Below are 22,611 nucleotides of genomic sequence, written 5' to 3' on the forward strand. Positions count from 1 at the left end.
AAATATGTTCCATGAAGCATCTGCCCAAAGATATGTGTAAGAAAAAGGCTTTGGGGTTGAATAATGCTAAAAAATGCTATATGACTGATTTCCTTAGAAATTTCAAATGTAGGGGCGTCTGGGTAGCTCTGTTGGTTAAGGCTAACTTTGGCTCAGGTCATGATCTCTGGGTCCTGGGATGACGTCCTGCACTGGGCTCCTTGCTCAGCGGGGTGCCAGCTTCTCCCTCTGCCCTTCCCCCCTGCTTGTGCGCCCTTTGCCTGCTTGTGCTCTCTCTCTCTGTTAAATAAATACATAATATCTTAAAAAAAAAGAAACTTCAAATGTATAGTAGCACTCTAAGGGGTTGAGAGATGCTGCAAAAATGTTTCATTGAGTTTAATCCAGCATTTTTTGAATTTGATCACAGAGCTTTTTCTCTATATGGTATTTATTAACATGCCATGGAATAAAAATAGAGAAATGCTGGCTTCCGATGAGTATTAAAAATAACCTTACATCAAAACAAGGGCTGAGAGGCATGGGAGGTAGGTTTTGGAAAGAGAGGACTCATACTTTTTAAGGCTGGGATTGAAAATCTGTCTAGAGTAATTTACAAATCCAGGGGCTATACAATTCCCTCAGGGTCACAAACACTCAGATACATACAGTGTTCCTGGGAACAATGTGCACAGTCTCTGGAGGGCATTGGGTGAACACCCCTCACATTATAACCTGCTTCAGCCGCTTTGCTGAGATCCCACTGTGGAAGGTGTAAAGGCCCCTGAACATGCTGTACCACCTGCCTTTGGCCATGTACTGTCTGAATTTACTTCCTACTTGTTTGAAGAGAAGAGGCTACAAGAAAAACATTAAAAGTGGAGAGGCCCGATTGGGAAACTAGAGGCCAGACTCAGGGGGAAGAGGGGAAATTGGGAGAAGGGACTGGGTTGACCTACAATCAGTTTCCGGACAAGGATGTTCCCCTGGGCGGAAGTGAGATGGGGGACACCAGTAGCTCTAACAAAGAGAACCCTTCACAGCAGAGCAGGTTAGGAGATAATACTTAAGAGAAATAATATTGCCTTCCAAGGGCAGTGATGAGAATGGGAGCTTCCTGAGGGGCAGAAACCCTGTTTAATTCATCTTTATAATTCTTTTCTTGAGGAAAAAGGTGGTGGCTAGGAGGGAAAGCGCAATGAATAACCCCTAATAAGAGAGAGTTAGATAAAATAGCTTGCAATTTACATTGACCAGTGTTTAGATGACTTTCCAAGTAAATGTTGTTGGCTGGTTTCTGAAGGTAGGTGTATTTTGCCCCTTCCCATGGGTTGCTACCAAGAAAAGAGACACTGGATTATATCCTAGTTGGCCTGTTGCAAGGAGACCTAGAATCTCTGACTTGGGAGGGCTGACTCAGGGAGGGGCTGATGAGCCGTCTTCATGCAGGATGGAAATTAAGAACAAGGAATACATCAACACTAACAATGCCTAACTATGAGAGGGGAAAGCAGGACTTTTTTCTTATCTCCAATAATTCATATTTTTCTGACTTTTCTATAATAAGCACCTATGACTTTTATATTTGTGGAAAATTAAATCTATTTCTCTAGTTTATATGTACATCTTTAGTTTCTAGAAAACCCGAGCAGACATGATGGGCAAACTTCATATCGGAGTGTTTTTAGTGGGGAAAAAGTGTTCCAAACATGTTTGAGGGTATGGAAATATAACGTAGGAAACACACCTCAGAAAGTTATATCCACATAATTCTACAAAGAGGGGAAGAAGTTTGCTAGGGATAAGATTTCCCAAGAACCTCTGGGGAAAAATGTTAACGCTGTCTATGTCTATAGGTGGGAGGGTGTGGCGAGAGACGGGGTTCCAGAGGGACGGATTACCTGGCAGCCCGGGGAGCCGGCCGGGGGGGGGAGGTAAGAAAGGTGGCCACGGTCCTCCGGGAAGGGGGGAGGGGGGCGGAGCAGGAAAAGGCGGTGCGCGGGACGGAAGGCGGAGCCGTCGGCGCGCCCAGGTGGGGATGAGCCCGGGCCGTACCTGCTCCAGGACCGCAGCCGGTCTTCCCACCGCCCCGCGCGGAGAGAGGGGAAAGCGGAGGGATTCCTTGGAGAAGTGGTCCGTCCTGGAGCGGCTGCTGTTGCAGAGAGACGCGGTGTCCCCCCGGAGCTCCTGAGCAGGCAGGGGCCAGAGAGCGGCCCGCATGGGCCCGGAGCTGCCTGCGCCTTGGCTCCTGCTCTTCACCTGGCTCCCAGCAGGTGAGCCTTGGGAAAAAGTGGGTCTCACCCTGGGCCCGGGGAGACTGGAAGCCATTGTTGCTAGGCCTTGCACAACTGGTCACAGGCAGGCCAGTGGAGGCCTGGGCCGCGCTCTGGTAGCTCTTGGCACAGGCTCCAGGAGGTGCGGGAACTGGCTCGAGTTTCTGCCTGTGAGAACCTGTTGTTTTCCTCTTTCATTAGCCCGGCCCTTCTGAGACAGGTGCAACTAAGGAAGAAACCCAGAGCCTCTGGGCTTCCCTGCCGCAGTCTTTAGGCACTTCTTGGTCTTGAAAGCTGAGTTGATAAATGTGGAAGCACCACTCTTTTGATCCCTCATTACTTTGCCCTTTCATCTGATATGGTGACAAAAGTGCATTGATGTCCCTCCTGGGGGGTTATAATGTGTCCTTAGAATCATGGGATGTTCGAGATGATTCAGAATCTATTTTACAGGGCTGAACCATGTGTCTCTTTGCTCATTATGTTCAGTGTCATTTTTCTACTTTCTTTGTACCCACCCACTTTCCTAACTTTAACCCTTGCTGAGTTCTCTCCCCATCAGGTGCCCAACCATCCACCCTCTCCTCCCTTCTCTTAACCTTCCCACCCTGTCTGCTTTGGAAAGTATGGTTTTTGTGTCTCAGTATATCTCTTGGGAATGTGACAGGCGTGTGTATCTGCAGGAGTAAAATCAGGTAGGAAAGGACAGCTGAGTGACTGCCTGTGCAGGACTTCCAGCCCTTTTCAATTAGGATGTAGGTGTGACCTTAAAAACAGACCGGTAGGAGTTCCCTTGGAAATAATGCCCTGCTGTATTTCATTTTACCATTCCCCACCCCTTCTTTAGGACTAACTGCCCTCTTACCTCTAAGTCTTCAGTGGGAAGTCTGCTCAGTTTGCTCACAGACTAATGTAAGCCTTGTATTTTTCTGAGGGAAAAGATGTGATATGAAGGTATGGGCAGAATTTCATTTTTACCAGCTTAGGTATACTTAGCTTATAGGACATGAAAACCACTCGGATGTAACTAAATCTCATTAAGACAAGATTCTACAATAGCTTAAGCTTAATGCTGAGAATAAAAAGGATGGAGAATTGCAAAAGGGTGAAAAAATCGGAAAATCAATATTCCCAATATCTTCTGGCTCACACCAGTTTCTGCAGGATATGTGTCCTATCAGTTGTCTGAAGCTGACAAGGATAGATGCTGGACACATGATACACAAGGAAATGGACTAAACCTCACCTAAACTGGAGTGCCGAAATTCTACCAGAACAGTTACCTACTTAGACTGTGACAGCAAAATCCTAAACATCCCAGCTTCTTAGTCCTTTCTCCTTTGCCTTATGTGTTTAGCTCAAATTCCACAGCAGCTAGGGATTCCTGAAGTTGCTTGAGCTGCCTTTTCAAGAAAATGGAGGTCTACTCCCACCTCTATCCTTAGCACCCCATCCCCAGATTAGGACTTTGTAGCCAGCAGTCATCAAGGTCAAAAGAATAAGAAAAGAAGCCTTACAGACAAAAATTTTATTAGGATATAAACCGCAATCCTTAAATCATCAGCATAATGTTCTAAAAGCTTTTATTTTTATGAAGAATATTGAACACTGAACATTTTTCAAATACAGTGATTATGACCAAAGGGTATATTCTTATAGTAAGCAGATTGCTAAATGGACAGGGACTTTTTTTTTTTTAGAAGAAGATTTTATTTATTTATTTGTCAGAGAGAACACAAACAGGGACAGCAGTGTGCAGAGGGAGAAGCAGGCTCCTTGCTGAGCAGGGAGGCAGATGTGGGACTTCACCTAAGGATCCTGGGGTCATGACCTGAGCAGAAGGCGGATACCTAACCGACTGCGCCACCCAGGCATCCCTGGACAGGGACTTGAGAAAGTGGAATTCCAACTGTTCAGGAACCAGCCATGTAGTGTTAATACCAGGATGCTGAAGTGTTGAAACTATACAGACTGCCCTGTTTCCTGCCATTCTTTAACTGGAAACCTACCTGCATGACCCACTTTAGAACCAGAGAATGCCGAATTCAAAAAAAGTCCGAAGTAAACACTTAATCTTACCTTTATATCATAGGTGCAAAATTGACAGACTCCAGCACTTTGAGAGGAAATAACTATTTTAGCAGATATTTTCCCCGAATGTGTGTAGGGCATGCTAAAAAAAAAAAACAAAAAACAAACAAACAAACAAAAACCCTGCATTCAGCTATTTAATGTGCATTTGGATTTTACATCCAGAATGTATGTGTGACTCTGGTCAAGTTACTGAACTGCTGAAAGTCTGCAGTAAACAGGGATGATTATAGTACCTATCTCAAAGTTTTTGTGAGGGTTAAGTGAAATGAAGATTTTAAGGCACTGAAGATAGTGACTGAAACAAAATGAGGTCTTAATGAATGTTAGTCATGGTGATAATAATACTCATGATTTAGACTCAAGGAGGATTTTTTTAGAGCTAACTTTAAAGAAACAATTGAAGTGTCCCCTCGTCCTTCCCCTACAGCTAAGAAACTGTAGTCAAGTCAGACCGACTGTCGGGTTGGAATTCAGATTCTGCCTCTTACTAGCTGTGACTCTGGAGAAATTACTTCAGTTCTCTTCATCTAGAAAACAGGTAGAATTCCCGATGAGCCCCTCACACCTCCCGCCTCTCACCCCCATAAGGCCAACTTATGTTGGGTGGGTTAAGATCAGGCACAGTGTCTACAACATGATCATCACTCAGAAAATACTGGGTCCTGCCTCCCCCACCTCTATTTTTAAACCAAACTTCCTAAAATTATCTAAGATCAAACTGAAAATCAAGTTCTTCTCTCACTTCCAGTATCTGCCAGAGCAATGCTTCTCAAACTTGTTTTCTTTTTATAGTTCTTACCAAGAAAGACAGTTTATGTTGTGACATGTGCACATATATAAGATTTATAAAACAGAAACAAAACTACATGCACACACAAACCCATTACTATGCTGGATGAAAGAATAACAAACTGACAAATAAAATAAAATGTTATTTTAATAACATTTAAATTAGTAGAAAACAGTCCCCAAATTAACATTCAGTAGAAAAGTCCATTAAGTTGATTTTCCCAAGATCTGCTGCAAATTGCATTATGAACTTTGAAAAACCTGAGAGTATGCTCATTTTGGTCCATTGCCCTGTTCTCTCCTGTTTCTAAAGAAGATTGAACCCAAGTTTCTGGTTGGAGTCCAAGTTTCTACAGTTGTAAAGTATGGGCCATTAGAGAAATTATGTCAGATTTGGGTACTGGCTACCTGTTCAGTGTGGCCAGAGGCCCTGACGAAGCTTCTCAGGTCAGGGAGTCCTGGGAAGTTACCACAGTCCCTGTGCTCTGAGCTGTGGACTGATTACTTGTCAGAGTTTTAGTTTGTTGGTTTTTGTACTTCTTCAAAGTTTTTTTTTCCTTTAAAAAGAAACTTCTAGGGGCACCTGGGTGACTCAGTGGGTTAAAGCCTCTGCCTTCAGCTCAGGTCATGATCCCAGGGTCCTGGGATTGAGCCCCGCATCGGGCTCTCTGCTCAGCGGGGAGCTTGCTTCTCCCTCTCTCTCTCTCTGCCTGCCTCTCTGCCTACTTGTGATCTCTCTGTCAAATAAATAAATAAAATCTTTTTTAAAAAAAGAAAGAAACTTCTAGCCCACAAGTGATACTTGCTCCTTGAAACAAAACACTAATATAATTCAAAGTAAGTACCTGCAGCGTTTTGCACTATTGGTCAATGGTTCTGGTTACCTCCATCCAGCCTCAAAGTTTATTCCTGGAATAAAAATTTACTTTTCCGGGGCACCTGGGTGGCTCAGTGGGTTAAAGCCTCTGCCTTCGGCTCAGGTCATGATCCCAGGGTCCTGGGATCGAGCCCCGCATCGGGCTCTCTGCTTAGTGGGGAGCCTGCTTCCTCCTCTCTCTCTGCCTGCCTGCCTCTCTGCCTACTTGTGATGTGTCAAATAAATAAATAAATAAATCTTTAAAAAAAAATTTACTTTTCTGCCCAAATTCTAAAAGGGTGTGTCTCATTGGGACTTCTGTGAATTTCTTTTTTTTTTAAATTACAGAGAGGTGTTAACTTACAGATTCACGCAGCTCTCAACTTATGTTATCATTTTTCAGGCAATCAGCCCACTGACTCCTTAGGGACACATTCTTAGAAAGCATCTTGGCTAGTAATTTTCCCTCGATGGTGGGGGAAAGGTGTGGGATCACACTGAGGACTGAATGACATCTCAGTCGGCAGTATAGTGGGTAGGAAAGTGGAGCTTCTCAGGCTGAGGGGGGTGTGGGTGGTGGATGGGAGCTGCCCACGTGGCTCCTTCCTTGGCTCCATGGAGCCTCTGATGGACCTCCCCAGAGTTCTGGGCTCTGCTGAACTCAAGTACAAATCATGGCCAGTCCCTGTCTGTCTTCCTCTCTGGGCCAGTTTGACAGATAAGGAAATCTGTATCCAGTAAGATCATAAGCCTTAGGTTGACACAGTGCAGTTACTTTGAGAGCTGAGACCAGAACCCTGGCATCCTTGATTGTTTCATACCATGGAGCAAGTTTGTTTTGTCTAATTGCATCCTGGTATGCAGAAATAGAAATAGATTGCCTCCTGGATGTCTAACTAAATGGCATTTATTAAACATCTTGCCCCAACAAAGATGCTCTGGAAATGAGATGCTGGATAATTAATGTACTGTCTACCTGGGTTTCTTTCAGCCCTGTGCTGTATTACATTATGTCCCTAGGGGAGAAATAAAACGGTGTGTTTTAAGAAGTAGGAAGACTTAGATTATGTGTCATCTTTCTCTCATCTATTTTTTTTTTTTTGTACTAAGATTTTTTTATTTATTTGAGAGACAGAGATAACTACAGGGATAGCAAGAGAGGGCAGTAACAGGGAGAAGAGGGAGAAGCAGGGTCCCTGTTGAGCGGGGACCCCGATGTGAGGCTCGATCCCAGGACCATGGGATCAGGACCTGAACGGAAGGCAGATGCTCAACCGACTAAGCCACCCAGGTGCCCCTCATCTTTATTTCTATAGTTTTCAATCTTTAAGTCTTAGGGTAAGGTGGGGTCAGAGGAAAGCAGTTTTGACACTTTCCTCATTTCCCAAACGCTGTTAATCACCATGTGTTGTTTCTTAATCCCAGGATCTGCCGCCTCTTTTCTATTTCAGGTGATAAACCTAACACTAGCCTATTTTAAGGATCTTAAGCATCTGCTTGCCTTGAGGCCTGCTACTGTCTCTGTCTCATTCCAGCCAGCCCTGCCCCAAATGATGGGTTACCTACCTGGGTTCCCCTTTCCCACCTTTACTCTAATCCTCTAAGCACCTCTACTGATCTCCATAGCTTATAAGAGTGGGTTAAACCTCTTTGTTTAGATTTCAAGGCTCACTCATTCTGGCCAAAGGGCAGGCTTCTCCCCAGTGATGTGGGCGCGCTCTGGTACTCCCTCTCCCTTGCAACACAGTTTGTTTGTTTTTTGGTCTGGCCATGCTACCAATGGCTAACTTTATTATTTTCTGTACTTTTAGGGCACTTAACATTTGTTCCAGGCAGTTTAACCTGTTTTGTATGAATTCATTTGTTTTTCCGGTCAGCAAATGTTTAATGCATACCACGTACAAGGCATGCTGGCCAACACTAGCTGTGTGGCCTAAGACCAGTTACTTATACTCCTTGAGGATTTTTCTCATCTATGAGAGGGTAATAAAATAAGGCTATCTCATGGGTGTTTTACAAGGGTTAAATGAGATGCTATGTAAGAAAGCACCCGATACCATGGTTAACAACGTAGCAAGTGCTCAGACTGTCGGTTTCCTTCCCAGGGTAACACCTCATATGCTTAGCACCACCCTGAGCTCACACTATTGAGTAGCACACTGCAGACCTTTGTTCAACATGGAATACATAGACATAATTCCTCCCCTGCCCCAGGCCACTTCTCTTTTTTCCCTTTCCTCCTCTCCTGATTCTCTGGATCCCTTCCTTCTGGTTCACTCTCATGGCCACTCCCTCCTCTGCTTGATTCCTTTCATATTTGCACTGTTATCTAAGGAAATGTAACAAGTACAGATGGCAAATATACTTGGGGAGATAGCTTGCTCAGACATAAACTCTGATAGGATTAAACCTGTGTACTTTTTGTTAACCTGCTTAGTGGAGCATAGGAGCCTGCATCCGTGAAAAACACTCAAGAATGGGATTCCTGGGTGGCTCAGTTGGTTAAGCAGCTGCCTTCAGCTCAGGTCATGATCCCAGCGTCCTGGGATCGAGTCCCACATCGGGCTCCTTGCTTGGCGGGGAGCCTGCTTCTCCCTCTGCCTCTGCCTGCCTCTTTGTCTGCCTGTGCTCGCTTGCTCTCTCTCCCTCTGTCTCTTACAAATAAATAAATAAAATCTTAAAAAAAAAAAAAAACACTCAAGAATGAGACCTTCTCTTAGGAGTTAGCACAAGGCCACCGCCCCTTGCCCGGGAAGACCGAACTCCCCTGCTGCCTGCCACGCCACCCCTCTCCAGGCGGGACCCTTCATATGTAAAGGAGGGGAAATGCCATTCAGTCCCCTGAAAACAGTTCTTAGTTTAAAAAAAAATAAAAATAAAAAGCTCTGTACCTACATTCCTGTGTTGTATGGACAAAATATTCGAGAAACTATAAAACATCCTGCCCAATCTGATATGACAGGGAAGACAGACTGAAAGAAATATACAAAGATATGTATGTGTTTGAAACACATAGCATTTCGTTGTAAAGCATTTAACTCTGTTGTTCGTGTGTTCTCCTTTGACAAGTTATGGAACACATAGCATTTCATTGTAAAGCATTTAACTCTGTTTTTCGTGTGTTCTCCTTTGACAAGTTATTTTCCCACCCTTAAATGACAGGTTTCCCTTCCTCTTTCAGAGCAGACAAACTGAATGGGTTTGCCAGGGGACCAAGTGACACAGCTTTAAAAGTTTTTATGCCAGTTTGCATTTGTATCATTTTAATTCTTTCAAAATCCTTTTTTTTTTTTTTTTTTTCAAAATCCATTTACATGCTGTTCTCAGTTGATGTCAGTGTCTAAAGGTGGGCAAGATAAGTACTAATGATACAAATGATAGCTAATGTTTGTTCAGCGGCTATTGTGTCCCAGGCTAAATGCTAAATGCTAAATGCTGGACATGTATTACCTCATTTAATCCTTTCTACAATGCTGTCAGGGGAGTTTTGTGGGGTTTTTCAGATTTATTTATTTTTCTTTTATCTCTTTCCTATTTATTTATTTATAAATGCTTTGTTTAAATCAATATAATTAACATATACTGTATTACTAGTTTCAGGGGCTGAATTTAGTGTTTCATCAGTTGCATGTAACACCCAGGTCTCATTACATCAAGTGCCCTCTTTAATGCCCATCAGTTACCCCCAGCCCTCCAGCAACCCTCAGTTTGTTCCTTATATTTAAGTGTCTCTTATGGTTTGCCTCCCTTTCTGTTTTCATCTTATTTTATTTTTCCTTTCCTTCCCTTATATTCATCTCTTTTGTTTCTTCAATTCCACATGTGAGTGAAATCATATGGTATTTGTCATTCTCTGATTGACTCATTTCATTTAGCACAATATCCTCTAGTTCTATCCACGTCATTTCAAATGGAAGATTTCCATCTTTTGATGGTTGAGTAATATTCCACTATATATATAGGTCTATATGTATATGGTGTATATATACCACATCTTCTTTATCCATTCATCTGTCAATGGACATCTGGACTCTTTCCACATTTTGGGTATTATGGACATTGCTGCTATAAACATTGAAAGATTTATTTGTTTATTTTAGAGAGAGAGAAAGAAAGAGCACATGCACTTGTGTATGTGAGTGGGAGAAGGGGCAGAGTGAGACAAGTAGACTCCCTGCTGAATGGGGAGCCCAATGCAGGGCTGGATCCCAGGACCCTGAGATCATGACCTGAGCCAAAATCAAGAGTTAGATGCTTAACTGACTGAGCCACCCAGACACCCCTGTCAGGGAAGTACTTTGCATGTAAAGAGGCAACTATAGTTTGGAAATAACTTGTCAGGTCTTTTAGCTGGTGGGGAAGTGGAGGCAGAATGTGAACTTAGGAAGTCAGTCTCTAGAATTAAAGTTTTGAAAAGAAAATGATAGAGCTATTTAGGAAATCGGATGGCAGTTAGCTGAGGGGAAGGAGATGCCACAATATGAAGGAAATTTAAGAATAGAAAGAGGGCACCTGGTTGGCTCAGTCAAGCATCCGACTCTTGATTTCAGTTCAGGTCATGATATCACAGTTGTGAGATCGAGCCCTGAGCTTATGATTCTCTCTTTCTTTTTCCCTCTGCTCTTCCCCCCACCTCAAGAAAAAACAGAAAGAAAATATAAGAATTTGAGAACAGTTTAAAGAGCACAGATCCAAAAAAGGCATCTACCTTTCTGAATCTGTTTCTCTTTTCAGCTCAGATTCTGCTGTTCTTAGTCTCTTCTTGAAAATGTTACCTGCCTAGTAGTGTGCATGCCCGGTGTGGTTAGTTTTACCGAGAAGTCCAAGGCTAAAGGACAAGGATCATAGAGATTTTTTGCCTTTGAGATGGACTGTCCTCCTCCCAATCTGGAAAACCCTCCTGCTTTCTGAGTCTAGCACCAAACTTCCACTTTGAAAGTCAAGCTTGCCTGCGTGGGAGAGAGTAGGTTTACCCAAACCTGCAAAACTCCAGCAAAACCAGATCCTGAAGCTGAGAGGCCTTGGCTTATTATAGTGTCTGAACCTTTGCTCATGTATATCAGCAGGTCTGTTCCCACCCCTTGGGGGCTTGTGAGAATTAGGAACTATGTGTATATGTCACCGGGCACACCGTAGGTGCTGAGATCCAGAGCAACAGCTGAGACAAAGGGAGGGAGGGTTGCTGGTTGCTCCGTACCTTTGTCCTGGGACTCTACCCCACTCTTCTTGTACAAGGCCAGGGGCAGAGGTCTAAGAGCTGAACTGGTTTCTGTGGGGCTGGCAGACCCCAGGAGAACATGTGAATAAGCTCAGTATGGCCCAAATCATGGGAACCTGATATATATCAAGGCTTGAAATTCACATAGGGATGAAATCAAAGAGAGGATGAAAACAGTACCCAGGTGGCAAAGCCTGTGCTGACGTTGGGAAAGGTGAGGGTGTCCCCGCAGGTATGTACTGGCCATAATAAAGGCATTCATGGAAGGGGAGCTGGGGGAGGGCTTAGTGATGAAGGTGATCACCCTTGTCCCCATTCTCCTCCCTCAGAGTGTCAGATTCAGGGATCTTCAAAGCTGCCCCAGAGCAACTCCTTTCTCTGACTCCCCGCAAACTTGCTCTCCCTCCACATGCTCCACCTCTACACACATACTGTTCACAAGCACTCTTTGAATACATTGCTATTTATGTTGAATTACTATTCAGCAAGATAAAGAACATGTCGGTTGTTAGTCCCAGTATCAGAGTGACTGCTGCCAATTGTCGCCTGGCCCATCATTCCGGTTATTTGCAGGCCGATGAGTACCGAACATTTTCCTTTATCCTTTATTTAGAGAATAACCAGGCTGAGTGGAGAGACCACCCATTCCAGGGGTGGAATCTGGACTCTGACCTCCTTAGAAAATGAATGACCACAGACAAGCTATTCATCTTTTCCAGTCTCAGATTTGTGATGGGTGAAATGGCCCTGATTGTCTCCTTCCGGGGGTCAGATTTAGTGTGTAAAAGACAGTATTTGAAAGTACGGTGTGAACATAGGATTTTGTTTAGTGTTTTTATCTCTATTCTAATCTTATTATTTACCGAGCAAAATAAACTAGTGTCAGCAATGCCGTCTTCGTCATTTTCGAAAGCTTACCTATAGTGACTTCTCATCCGTTAAAGCTGTGTTGGGTGAAAACTCCAAGGTCTATTTCAGGCCAGTTCTGGGAAAAAACCAAGGCGGATGGTGAGAGTGGAGAAGCAAAAATAATAAGGCAGATTACAAAACAACCCACGTTAGGCTTGAGATGCTAGTCACTGGCTCTTCCATTCTGATTGGACTAATTTCCAGGAACCTTACAGCTGGTAGAGACAGCAGCTGTTTTCCCCCCAAACTACTGAAGGCTCATTTTCAAAATGATGATCTTTATAACTGGATGAGGAAGTCAACAGTTTTCCTTAAAAACCACCTTTGCCCTATTACTCTACAGAGAAGTCTTCAGTGATTACCCATTAACTAGAAATAGATGCTTCAGTGAGATCTAGACTCCCCACCCCCAGCCACTACCACCAGCCCTGCCTTATTTATCCCTCTGTTTCCCATCAAGCCAGGGGTTGGTTCCCTCCAGGCTCCCCAAGTTACTGCTCCTTCCTGATAAGGGCTTCTGCTCTCTCTTTTCTTCTGTCTTGAAACCATAAGTTTCTCTGCCTTCTTCCCATTTTTCACGTGTAATCTTAATCCTACCTGAGTGGCAGGGCCCAGCTTATATTTCTTTCTTCTGCGAAATCTTCCCCACCCACAGGTCTCCCCAGTATTTCTGCAGACCCTCTCTCCAGCATGCCTGTTACAGGACTTCCTCATTTCAGCCCAGCCCCGGAGACAGTTTGCGTCATTCCTGGGGGTGAGGACCTGTCCTGTTCTTTCTCTGTGGATGTGAGAAAAGTGGGTGCACTTGCGCATCCTAAGTCACAGCTTACTATCTTACGAGGGCTGTGTCCCAAAGGTGAGGCAGGATCCAGAGCCGTGTGGCTCTGGCCTTTGAGCCAGGCCCATCCAGCTGCTTTTTAAGGGGTGAAGATAGGGAATAAATTTTTGTGTTTGTCAGAATAGCTCAGTCAACATGAGGCTTTTCCACCTGAGGGCTCCCTTGGAGAGAACCCCCACTTGAACCCTTTTCTGTTTGGCCTTCATAATAAGAGAAAGGAGGGAAAGAGACTCAGACTCAGATGCTAACACTAATACAGCAGTGTATGGGCCAGGCACCATGCCAAATGCCAGAAGTGAATTATCTCATCGCATTCTTTCACAGACCTGATGAGGTTAGTACTATTATAATCTGCAGTCATAGCTGGGGGAAAAAAACAAACTCAGAGTAAATAGCTTATACCATGTCCAAATAAATAGTGAAGTTTTATTTGAATCCAATTGTATCGGAGTCCAAATCCTGTTTGTTTTTAATTTAGTCCACACTAGTGGTTCCCAAAGCTTGGTACCCAGAGCAGTTAATATCAGCATCTCCTGGAAACTTGTTAGAATTATAAGTTCTGGGGCCCTACCCAACTGCTCCTCAATCAGAAACTCCTCCTGAAAGTGATCTGGGCCGTTACAAGTCCTCTTGGTGGCGCATGCTCAAGTTTGAGTACTGTTATTCTGCACTAAGCCTCCCATGAGGAGATCCCCACTAACTTGGCCTAGAGACCATCTTGACATAGGAACATTCTAAGGTGTTCTATGTGGACCTGCGACCGTGCCAAAGTCCCACCTGACTTTCTGTGCCTCCAGGTTCCTCATCAAGGCAGACCTGGAGCTGTGTGTTTGTAGCCTTGGAGGCTGGGGAGAGGGAGTCTTAAAAAAGAGAAAAGAAAAATCTTAATTACTTCAAGTCTTTCTTAGTAAAATTTGTCCCAGTCTGATCATTTGTATTTATTTTATATTCATGTTGATCACCTGTACTGCCAGTGTCTACCGTTAATGTATTCTTGTCATTCGTTCCGTTATTTATTCAACAAATGTTTGTTGGGTGCCACGGAGGTGACAGGTACAGTGTGAGGTTGTGCTGTAACAGCACGTCAGAGGCAGAACCAGCCGGCCTTCTCAGAGCCTGCAGTTAACTGGCCCTCACCAAGGCATGTGCAACGTGCTGCCTGGAGGGGAGGAGGCACCTTGGGAAAGCACAGGAGACCCTTCTCCCAGATTTGCAGTTAGGGAAGGTTTCTGGAGGAGGTGAGGGTGCTGCTGAAGACCTGAGGAATACATAGGAATTAGCCTCCTGAAGGGAAGGGAGCGGTGGCTGGTGCTCTGGGAAGGTGCTCCAACCAAGAAGTCCACATGTGGGAAGACTTGGGGAAGACTGTGATCCTGGCATGGCGAGGAATGAAGCCAGTTCAGCGTGGCTGACACCGTGAGTGTAAAGTGGGCTTGGAAGGGAGATGAGGCAGCAGGAAACGCTGAAGGCAGATACCTGACAGGCTTTGGAGGATTGTTGAACTTCCCTGGGGAAGTGGGGAAACATTTTAAAAGAAAGTAACATGAGCAAATACGTACATGTACTGGTGAGCTCACCCTAGTACTATGTGACCTTCCTTTTATGTAGTTTCTTTCTTGTTGGATGTGTTGACACTATCAATGGATCAGAGATCCGTTGTCATTCATGCCCACTCTTCATCTTCCCCATCTACCCCAGGTGTCTGCGTGGTCTCTGCCTCCCTCCCACTCTGTCTGCCATCTCCCAGCTAGGCAGCCAGTGTGTTTGCTTATTTGCATTGCTTTTATTACCCCATGAACAGAAGTAGGTCACCTCCCAAAGACATAGAGTACCTTCAGCATTGTCTCCTGCTCTTGGCTGCAGGGTGCCTGTCCTTGCTGGTGACGGTCCAGCACACAGAGCGCTATGTCACCCTGTTTGCCTCCATCGTCCTCAAGTGTGACTACACTACTTCTGCCCAGCTCCAGGATGTCGTGGTCACGTGGCGCTTCAAGTCCTTCTGCAAGGACCCCATCTTTGACTACTATTCTGCATGTGAGTCCCTCACCCTTCTACCCATGTACCTCTGTGAAGCATGGCCATTAGGGCATAGGAATTATTTAGGATGGCAAATCCTTGTGAGAGGGAGCCACAAAGGCCACTTAATGCAGTCCCCTCCTTTTATAGATAAATAAACAGCCCAGGTGAAGTAACTTATTTAAGGTCACATACTATTTTATTTTAAGATTTATGCCCTACCTTGTTCTAAAAAAGATATGGGCAGCTCAGACATTAAGTTTTTAAAAGGCAGTGCCAGTCCTACGTCTTGTTTTGTTCCTGGTTGCTTGCGAGCACACTGAGATGAGTACACAGTCTGCCTCCATTCCCCTTACCACCTGAGAATGTGGACAAGAAGCCTCCTACATCCCCTGGGACCCTAAGGAGTGGCCCTCTGTGAACCTCCCTCCCACTGCCACACTCACTTTTGTGGCCAGCCTTCCTAGTGGCCGAGGAAACTCCCCTAGTGAGTGAGAGCATACTGCCTCTAGGGAACACATTCTCAGCGCTACCCTCCCCCACCCCTCCCACCACACTTAGCCAATCCTACCTCTCAATAGTAGCCACCCCACTCATGTCAGCTCTCCTCCCTGGAACCAAAGCTCTTTCTAGCTGTCTACCTCTGCCTCTCTCAAGGAACAAAGGAACCCAGATCATGACCATCAGCCCTGGACATTTAACCTTGTAGAAATTTTGAGAGTACAAGTAGACACTGTCTTTGTAGGAAGGAAGTGAGCTTCCTGAAGTGAGAAAAAAGGGGAGAGCCATCAGCTTTTCCTCTTTTAGCCCTGACTAATGTCTTAAAGTATGAATCTTGATACCTGAATGTTCTGCGAGTTACCAACAAGTCACCCATAGAATCTGGCAGTTGTCCCCAAAACATACATCTCTGAATCAAGGCATAATTTCTAGGGGGTTACTCTTCAAATAAAGTCGGAAGGGAGGAGAGACCAGGACAGCAGGCATTTGCCACCAGCAGATGTATTAAAAGGGCAGGTAGATGAACCCCATTGAAACAGAATCTGGGGTGACCAAAAATGAAGCAAAGGTAGATGGAATAGGAGACAGGGGCATGGAGCCAGGATTTGGAAATGATGGCCTTTTAGGGGGTCTGGATCTTGCTTCTCAAAGGTTCATTTTGGGGCGCCTGGGTGGCTCAGTGGGTTAAGCCGCTGCCTTCGGCTCGGGTCATGATCTCAGGGTCCTGGGATCGAGTCCCGCATCGGGCTCTCTGCTCGGCAGGGAGCCTGCTTCCTTCTCTCTCTCTCTCTCTGCCTGCCTCTCCATCTACTTGTGATTTCTCTCTGTCAAATGAATAAATAAAATCTTTAAAAAAAAAAAAAAAGGTTCATTTTGTCACCTGAGAGTTCATAAGAAATGCAGACTCTCAGAGCTCCACTCCAGACCCTCAGTACCAGAATCTTCATGTTTAGGAGGAGTAGACAAATGAGCTCAGTATAAAAATGAGAAGCTTCGCTGCTCTAGGGAACAGTAAGGGCTCCTTTCCTCCTGGGAATTCCCCAGTACTGTGTGACTTGACTGTCCTCTTTCCTCAGCATACCAGGCAGCTTTATCCCTGGGCCAGGACCCATCCAATGACTGCAATGACAGCCAGCGTGAGGTGCGCATCGTGGCTCAGCGGAGGGGGCAGAATGAGCCCGTGCTGGGGGTGGATTACCGGCAGCGCAAGATCACCATTCAGAACCGTGAGTGCAGGGGAGGCGGTGGCATCTAGGGCTGCCTGGAGGTGCAGATACTGGGCCTGGCTGGCTGAGTCATTGTGGGGATTTCCCTCTTTTCTTTCTCTTTCTTTCTTTCTTTCTTTCTTTTGTTTGTTTGCTTTGTTTCTTTGTTTGTTTGTTTGAGGAAAGTGCCAGATATATAGAAGGCTGTTACCACCATCTGAAGTCACTCCCCTGAAAAACTGGTCTCTGGATGATATATCCTACAGCTTTGGCTAAGAGTCTGGGAGTGGGTGGTTTCTTTTGCTTTTTCATGGCTGAGGTGTGGCTCAGGCTTGTTTGCTCCCTCCCATAAACTGCTCTCAGGGCCTGCATGAACGCCGGGCCCCCTGAGTTTCCCTCTGGCCACTCCTCTTGTACATGTCTAAGGGGCTTCCAAGCAGATGGCCGCCTGGAAACCATCATGGCCCATTGGTAGAGGAAAGAACATTAGCCTTCGAATCCAAAGACCTGGCCACGTCTCTGCCTGCTTCCACCTGCTAAGTTCATGGACCTGTAACAGACATTTTCTCTGGCCCCTGTTACCTCAACTGAAAGCAGGTCTCTGTACACTGAAGTAAATATCAAATGTGATATCTAAGAGCTATGTGTAAAGCATATTTATTCTTTGTGCTTAGTACAGGGACTGGTAGTTAGAGCCCTCAGTCTGTAGTCAGACTGGGTGTGGGTCCCCATCTGCACTAACAGGGTATGTGAACTTGGGCAAGTCCCTTCAATTTTCTTTTAACCTCAGCGTCTACAAAATTGGACATGCTTTAGTACTATCCATCTCCAGGAGAGTTGTCAGGATTAAGTGAGATGATATGCATAAAACACTTAGCAAATATTAACTGTGCAGTGAACTTTAGTTATGATCACGGAGAATACTTTTGGATGGATGGGCTAGTGCCCCACATTCCTGTCTTGAAATCTAGGATTGCCAAATTGGGTTATTGGCAGAATTCAGAGCCTGTTTCAATGAGCTTCACAGGCAGTGTAAAATAAATATTTGCTGGTTAAAAGGGAAAAAAGAAGGGAGAATACATGAAGCAAGTCACTCAGGGTACCTGTAACAACAATGTGAAGAAATCAGTGAACGCTCTATGACCATTTAAATGAAGATCATTTAAAGGGAGCCAATTTAACATTTTCTTCCAAAATTGTGTATAATACTTTGGCTGTAATATTTAAGTCTGATTCTTTTACTTGCAATCCCTGATTTCCCCAAGCCAGCCCTTAAACTCTTGGCCTTAGGTACATCTGTCCTTTTCTGGTCTCTAGGTTCTTCCTTAAAGATTCAGGATGGTTCTCTTTTTCCTAGAGCCTGCAGAATTAGCCCTCATCTGACTCCAAAACTTAAAGTCTCTTTAATTGGCAAGTCTCCTTTATAGTTTTTGAAGGATGAAAGTTCCCACAGGTGACAGTCCCCACTAATTTTTTTTCTGATTTTGAGTAATACTATCCACTATCTCTAATCCCAGTCACCTTTGGATCAAACTCTGCTTCTCCCTTATACCAGTGGGAAAGCAGTATTTCCCCTTGGTTTTTATTTCTGCCTCCATAGTTGTCATGATTTCCTGGAGCCCTTGTTTTCTGTCACTTTATGCCTGTGTGTACATCATTTGAGATGACCATGTCAAGTCAGTTCTTGGATTATTTAAAATATTAACATATCTGAATGTCTCCATTATTGTGACATCCCTAGAAAAATCTTTATGTCTCTAATAAAAATTGGAGCAGATTTTTAATGCTGAGTAACACTGAGAGGGAATTTCCTCTGAAGCATTTTTACCATTCTTCCAAGTCTGGAGTAAGCTTATTTCTGGGAAAGGTAGTTTGTCTGGAAAATCATGGGTAGGAAAAAAAATCGTAGATATTGACGTAGAAAGAGGAGGAAACAGAAGTTGAAGTTAGCTCCAGTGGTGCATGACCTTGCATTTTTGTTTCATTTCCTCAATCAATATTTTTTGATGAACAGATAATGAAGAATTACAGATGGGACTGCCAAGTAAGCAGGAGCAAGTCTATAATGCTAAGGGTTTTTAAAAAGGAATTCGAAGATGTCCCCTGGCACTTTACCATGGAGGATGCCCTGATGCATGACTGGACTTTAAGCCCTTTTAGGATGGAAATGAGTCTTGTTCCTCTGCAGATCTGTCATAGAGCTGGACCCACACAAGGTCTTCAATGACGATTTGTAGCGTTTACTAAACTTGAACATACCATTCGTCTATCATAATGAGGTAGCCCAACGCATGGTGCTCATGAAAACTGAAAATCCTTTGTTGAACATTGAGTCACCTACCCCTAAAATATTGGCATTTTATCCTTCCTTATTCAACTTCATCTCATAACCTGTCCCTCCAAGATCCAGAGGGATCTGTTCACAGCCGGTGAGGGACCCAGGCTGTGGAGTTCTCCACACACTTTGGAAAGGACATTAGAACTTCGTAGTTAAGAGCACCAGGGTTGCAGCAGAGATATGGATTGGAACCTACCTCTGCTACTCGTTAATTCTCTGTTGTTAGGCCAGTTTCTTAGCCTCCTGAAGTCTTGGTTTCCTCATCTGAAATGAAGCTAATAAGCATACTTACTGTGTCAGGATGGTATCGAGTTTGATTGTGAGTAAGCCAAAGCCCAAAGTATTAGTGACTTAAACAGTAGAGAAGTTTATTTCTTCTCATGTATAAATTTGGAAGTAGATAGTCCAAAATTAGTGTGGTGGCTCTGTTCCGTTAAGACCTCAGGGATAGGCCCAAGCTGCAGCTCCCCAAGAAAGTCTTTTTCTTCCTCATGGTCCAAAATTGCAAGCCATCACATTTGCTTTCCAGATAACAGAGTAAAAGAAAAGAAGAGAAAGAAGAAAATGTTCCCAAACTGTTTTAGGAGAGTTGCTGGAAGCCATCATGTGACACTTCTGCTTGCATTCTGTCCACCACAATGGAGTTGCGTGTCCATGTCCACCTCTAAGAGAAGGTAGAAAATAGTAACTTTATCCTGGATGGTCACATCCATGAACAAAAGTTACATGACTGTGAGAGAAAGTTATAATGTGTACCTCACTCACTCAAAGAGCTGTGGTGGAAATGAAATGAGGTGATGTCCAAAATCCATTCATGGTACCTGGTAGGACTCACTGAATTGTCAGTTGTACCATCATTTTACTGTGTGGAGAAAGAGGAGGGTCTCAATAAAAGGACTTGAGGCCTACCCCTGCACTACGAGGGGCCCTCTTAGAGTGTGGAAGGACGGTGCTGGGTCTTTAAAAGCTATAGTTCAGAAACCCAGGCCCTCTCCTTTAACCCCTGGCACTTTCTCCCTCCCTTCCTGCAGGAGCAGATCTGGTGATTAATGAAGTGATGTGGTGGGACCATGGAGTGTATTATTGCGCCATTGAGGCTCCCGGGGACACATCAGGAGACCCAGATAAGGAGGTGAAGCTCATTGTCCTGCGTAAGTGCTGCTGGAGCTTTCTCTTAGCCACCCCATCACTGTGACACTTTCACATGCAGAAAAAAGAACAGAAGCAAGCAAGCCCAGGTTATTGTTGGATTGCAGCCTCCAAAGTTCCCTTACAGCAGCTAAACCTTTTTTTTTTTTTTTTTTTTGCCAGTATTTTGATTGAATGTAATCTGTAGGTCAAGAGCTGTATTTATTAGACCTCTAGAACATTAGACCTGGAAGCTCTCACCGGCATGTTTACTTAGCTTGCTGTTGGTGTCTCCCCTGCAGACTGGCTGACAGTGATCTTCATCATTCTGGGAGCCCTCCTTCTGCTCCTGCTAGTCGGGGTGTGCTGGTGCCAGTGCTGTCCTCAGTATTGCTGCTGCTACATCCGCTGCCCCTGCTGCCCTGCCCGCTGCTGCTGCCCTGAGGAAGGTGAGAGGGGATGGACGAGCCATGGGAGGGGTGATGCTGCAGACTGCTTTCTCAAATACATCAGCCTCACACACCAGGCCAACACCTTGGGTCCTTCCAGGTTCTCCTCCATGCCCTTCTCCCATCACAGGTGCAGAGGTCTTTGATCTCAGCCCAGAAAATGATGCTCCAGGAAGTTGTAGATCCAAGGGGGAAGATTTCTGCCTGTCTGCATCCTAGCCTGTCTAAGGTCTCCTTCCAGTTGTTCTGCCTACTGATGGCATTTTCTCAGTGGCCCTGATAAACCTGTGCTTCAGTATTTGCTCCTAGTACTCACCTTGCTTTGAAAGGGAGTGGCTGGAGTGGGTGGTTTGAATGTCGTAGGGAGAGAGGAGGCCACCCCTTAGAGTTGGCTTGAAGAGAACAGATAGAGGAGAGAAGTACTAAAGCAGTGGTTCTTAAACTTAAGAATCACCTAGGGCTTGGTAAAACTTTGTTCCTGGCTCTACCTCCAGAGTTTCTCATTTAACTGGTTTTGGATAGGCCTGAGAATTTGTATTCTCAAAAAGTTCTCAAGTGATGTGATGCTGCTGATCTGTGGGCCACACTTTGAGAACCTGTTTTTAGATGAAGGAAGGAGGTTTAGAGGAAGAAGAGACAGAGCAGAAAGTCTTGCTTTTAATGTGCTCTTTCTTTTGGTTGGCTGAAATTTGAAATTTTAGAACAGAATTATGTCATGTCCTAAAATATGTGGCTGTGGAATGCCAATCTTTTTTGTAAAAACTTATTCTATAAAATTCTTTTCTTAGTAAATAGGTGGCATGGGATCAACTGCTTTAAATGGAGGGAGTTTTATGTCCTTAAAACCTTTTTCCCTAATATAAGTATTACATTGTAGAAAACTTGAGAATTTCAGGAAAATGTAAAGACTAATCTGAGCACTCAGAGATAATCGCTTTTATCTCTCTTATCAGTCTGGTTCATTTGAACAGGAATTTTTTAAAAGAAGAGATAAGGAATTGCTTCTTAAGAAAGAAACAAAACTTAATCCACAATGTCAAGAAGGTCAGTAGCCTGCATCTGGTTTTAGGCTTGTGTTCCAGGCTGTCTTACAGGAAAAGAGAACTAAATTATTGGATGTCTGCCATGTATTGGCCCTTCGCATATATTTCCCTAGATGAATCCTCGCAACCCTAGAAGGCTATATCATCTCTACTGAACAGATGAGGGGACTGAAGGTCCAGAGTGGTCACAGCTAAATGGTAGCAGTGGCAGTATGGTGTTGAATCCAGGTTCACCTGACTTATGAGTGCCTGAATCTCACACAGTAGAGGCTGCCACAGCCTCTACATGGAGACTACAATTGGCTTGGCAGTGATACCAATGGCTTCCTTAAAGAGAGGGAAAATAGCAGAGAACTCAATATTGGGCCGTGGAACCCCTTACCTTTCAGGAGCCTGTGGGAGAGATGCCATGGAGAAGTCACTGTCACTGGAGTAGTAATACACAAAAAGAGATGGGAAAATCACTCCCAAGATGCCTTCTTAGAATCCCTAGGTCTGTGGGCACTAAAAACAGGCAGGGCTAAGAACAAGGCCAACACAAATGATAAATGTATCCACTGTTTCAGTAAGCTGATAACAGGTTCTGGTGGGAGAGTGGTTTCTTCTAAGTTTTTAGAGTTCATTTAGAAGAACTGATAACAAAGAAATGCAGGCCACAAGTAAAGATCCCTGGACTTGAGCAAATGAGGTCACTTTCAGAGTGAGTCATTACGGCAGACTGTCCTGAGAATTTTGATGACAAGAGGAGAGTACATGGAGGAGGCAGAAGTTGTTAAGGAGAGGTCTTGGATGAGGAAAGAGGTGTGTATGATTGTTGGTTGTTATAAGATAACCCCAAGCATATTTGTAGGCAGAGAACCAAGGACAGTAGGAAATGACTAAACTGAAGCTTTATGAAGTGAGACAATCACTGAGCAGGTGGAACAGGTGGGAGTGACATCAGGCATATGGAGAAAGGACTACATTTAGAAAGGA

General features: G+C 44.5%; 1 protein-coding gene across 4 annotated transcripts in view; it reads left to right on the top strand.

Annotated features, from left to right (window-relative positions):
- Positions 1-1,975: 1,975 nt before the first annotated feature.
- The window catches only part of ILDR1 (immunoglobulin like domain containing receptor 1), a 30,881-nt gene continuing 10,245 nt past the window's right edge, over positions 1,976-22,611 (top strand). For 3 of the 4 annotated variants that reach the window (XM_082740604.1, XM_082740605.1, XM_082740606.1), the window contains exons 1-5: positions 1,976-2,252; positions 14,820-14,990; positions 16,550-16,699; positions 20,048-20,167; positions 20,447-20,593. In XM_082740604.1, the coding sequence (XP_082596730.1) occupies positions 2,198-2,252; positions 14,820-14,990; positions 16,550-16,699; positions 20,048-20,167; positions 20,447-20,593 (643 nt within the window). In that variant the 5' untranslated portion in view covers positions 1,976-2,197. The remainder of the gene's footprint in view (positions 2,253-14,819; positions 14,991-16,549; positions 16,700-20,047; positions 20,168-20,446; positions 20,594-22,611) is intronic. The other variant, XM_082740607.1, reaches the window with a different exon arrangement.

The sequence above is a fragment of the Mustela nivalis genome (assembly GCF_964662115.1).
Source record: "Mustela nivalis genome assembly, chromosome: 1".
NCBI classification, from domain to species: domain Eukaryota; kingdom Metazoa; phylum Chordata; class Mammalia; order Carnivora; family Mustelidae; genus Mustela; species Mustela nivalis.